Here is a 2,136-nt window from a genome sequence, read left to right on the forward strand (position 1 = left end):
GTTGCCTGCCTCTGTAGCAGGGGGGTGGTCCTCCTCATTGGGATCTCGGGAGCACACACATGCACATTTCGCAGCAGCAGGACAGTGGCCGCCAGGGTCCCCCGCCGTACCTGTGGCAGCTTCGGGGTGGGCACAGCCTGTGCTGCGTCAGCGTTGACTCGGCAGTTTCGCCCAGAGGTGACACAAGGGGGTCGGACGGGCTGGCCCCTGCCGGGCGGGAGAGGATCAAGGCACAAGCAGAGGCAGAGAAGCGCTGCCCCGCCCCGCCCCGCCCCCGCGACCATGGCTCGGCGCCTGCTGCCCGTCGCCGCCTCGCTCCGGCTCCGGGGACCCGCCGCCGCCTACGGGTAAAGCCCCCCGCGCTTCGCCCCGAGCGCGACCTGCTGCTTGCTGAGCCCCCTCCGCCCGCGGCACTCTGGACTCCCCCTGGTCTCGAGGTGGAGAAGGCGGAGCCGGAGAGAGCAGGTCGTTATTGCTTTGGGAAACCAAAGCGCCAGGCCTTGCTGCTCGCAGCGCAGCCCAGAGGCTCTCCCAGCTGTACAGCTGGCCCTGTAGATGACTTAGCGAGTCTTGTTTCTTGCATTCTCTCTGGCCCACCCCAGCAATTAACACCACCACTTTCAAGGAAGAAGTATTTAGTTGCACGATATTTAGATTTGGTTTGATACATTTACAGTGGATGCCAAAGAGCTGGCTTGCTCATTTCTGCCAGTCAAATTAATTTATTCAAACATCCCTGTAAAGGGCGTCCACAATCCAGTAAATTACAAAATGTCACAAGGATCCCCACCCACCCAGCCTCTTCCAAGGCAGCCAGAGCCCTGCTTGGTTTTATATAAGCCACTGGGCTTGCAAATTTAGCAAGGATCCTACAAGTCCAAGGCTGCCAGAGGACTTGTGGCCATGGGTGGTTTCAGGTGCTGAAAGGAGTAGGGATGCATCATGGTTCAGGGCCTGGAGCACATAACTTCTGAGGAGAGTCTGAGCAGTCTGGCCTCATTCAGTCTGCAGAAGACAGAGAGGGGACTTACTAGCAGCTTTCGACAACCTAAGGTGGTTCCAAAGAGGATGGAGCTAGACTGGTCTCAGAGGTGGCAGGTAACAGAACAAGGAGCAATGGTCTCAAAGTTGCAGCAAGGGAAGTTTAAGGTATATATTAAGAAGCATTTTCTCACTAGGAGGGTATTAAAGCACTGGAATAGATTACCCAAAAAGGTGGTAAATTCTCCATCCTTGCAGGTTCTTCAGGCCCAGTTTGATAAAGCCTTGGCTGGGGTGATCTAGTTGGGGTTGGTCCTACTCTGACCAGGGGGTTGGACTATAACCTCCTGAGGTCCCTTCCAACCCTAGTTTTCTCTGATTCTATGGGAGTTAGGGGTACAGTCTCTGACTCTGAACTTCCTGGACCAGTGGTTTTCAACCTGTGCTCTCCATAGACCCCTGGGGGTTTGCAAACTAGTCCTCTTTTGCAGACCCCTTAGACATAATGATCAAAAGTATGTGAATATCCACACATTTCAAAGGGGTCTGCACTGCCATTCAGAAGTTTCTGGGGGTCCACAAATGACAAAAAGACTGAAAAAAAAAAATCACTGTCCTATAGCTTAAATGCTGGAGGCTGCAAGTGAGAAGAACAGAGGGAAAGAGACCGTGGACATACCCAGTTCATTCTCCCTTTTCAGCATCTAATCTCAGCCACTGTGTGGGATACTGGGCAAGATGAACCTGTGGTATGACCCAGTAAATGGCAATTCTTATGTTCTTAAATGCACCAGAAGCATGGGTGGATCTACGATTTTAGGGGGGGTGCAGATAATCTGGTATATTATTGCATATGAACACAACGCTTATTTTCTCCACAGTAGAACAAAGAAAACCAAAACCTAGATGCTTTACTAATATGCTAGGGGCCAAGGAGTATATTATTCAGTTTAAGTTCAAAGCAAAAACAAGTATAACCTTCACTGAAATGGGCAATGTAACTTAATTGGAACAAACATAACAAATATAAACTTCACTGGAATTATACTTTGCTTTATCATATATTATATGTTTAAAAAGAGACAACATACCAGGCAAAAATACTAAAAAAAAAAAAAAAAAGGGGTTTAATTAGCCCTGTTATTAAAATTAAGT

At 49.7% G+C, this 2,136-nt stretch overlaps 1 protein-coding gene across 1 annotated transcript in view; it reads left to right on the forward strand.

Moving 5' to 3' along the window:
- The first annotated feature begins 255 nt into the window (after nucleotides 1-255).
- BPHL (biphenyl hydrolase like) overlaps nucleotides 256-2,136 on the forward strand; it is a 43,172-nt gene continuing 41,291 nt past the window's right edge. Inside the window, exon 1 of the mRNA XM_019522026.1 lies at nucleotides 256-347. Coding sequence (XP_019377571.1) covers nucleotides 283-347 — 65 coding nt within the window. The 5' untranslated portion in view covers nucleotides 256-282. The remainder of the gene's footprint in view (nucleotides 348-2,136) is intronic.

This window comes from Gavialis gangeticus, unplaced genomic scaffold, assembly GCF_001723915.1.
Source record: "Gavialis gangeticus isolate Ggan-Ray unplaced genomic scaffold, GavGan_comp1, whole genome shotgun sequence".
In the NCBI taxonomy this organism is placed as follows: Eukaryota; Metazoa; Chordata; order Crocodylia; family Gavialidae; genus Gavialis; species Gavialis gangeticus.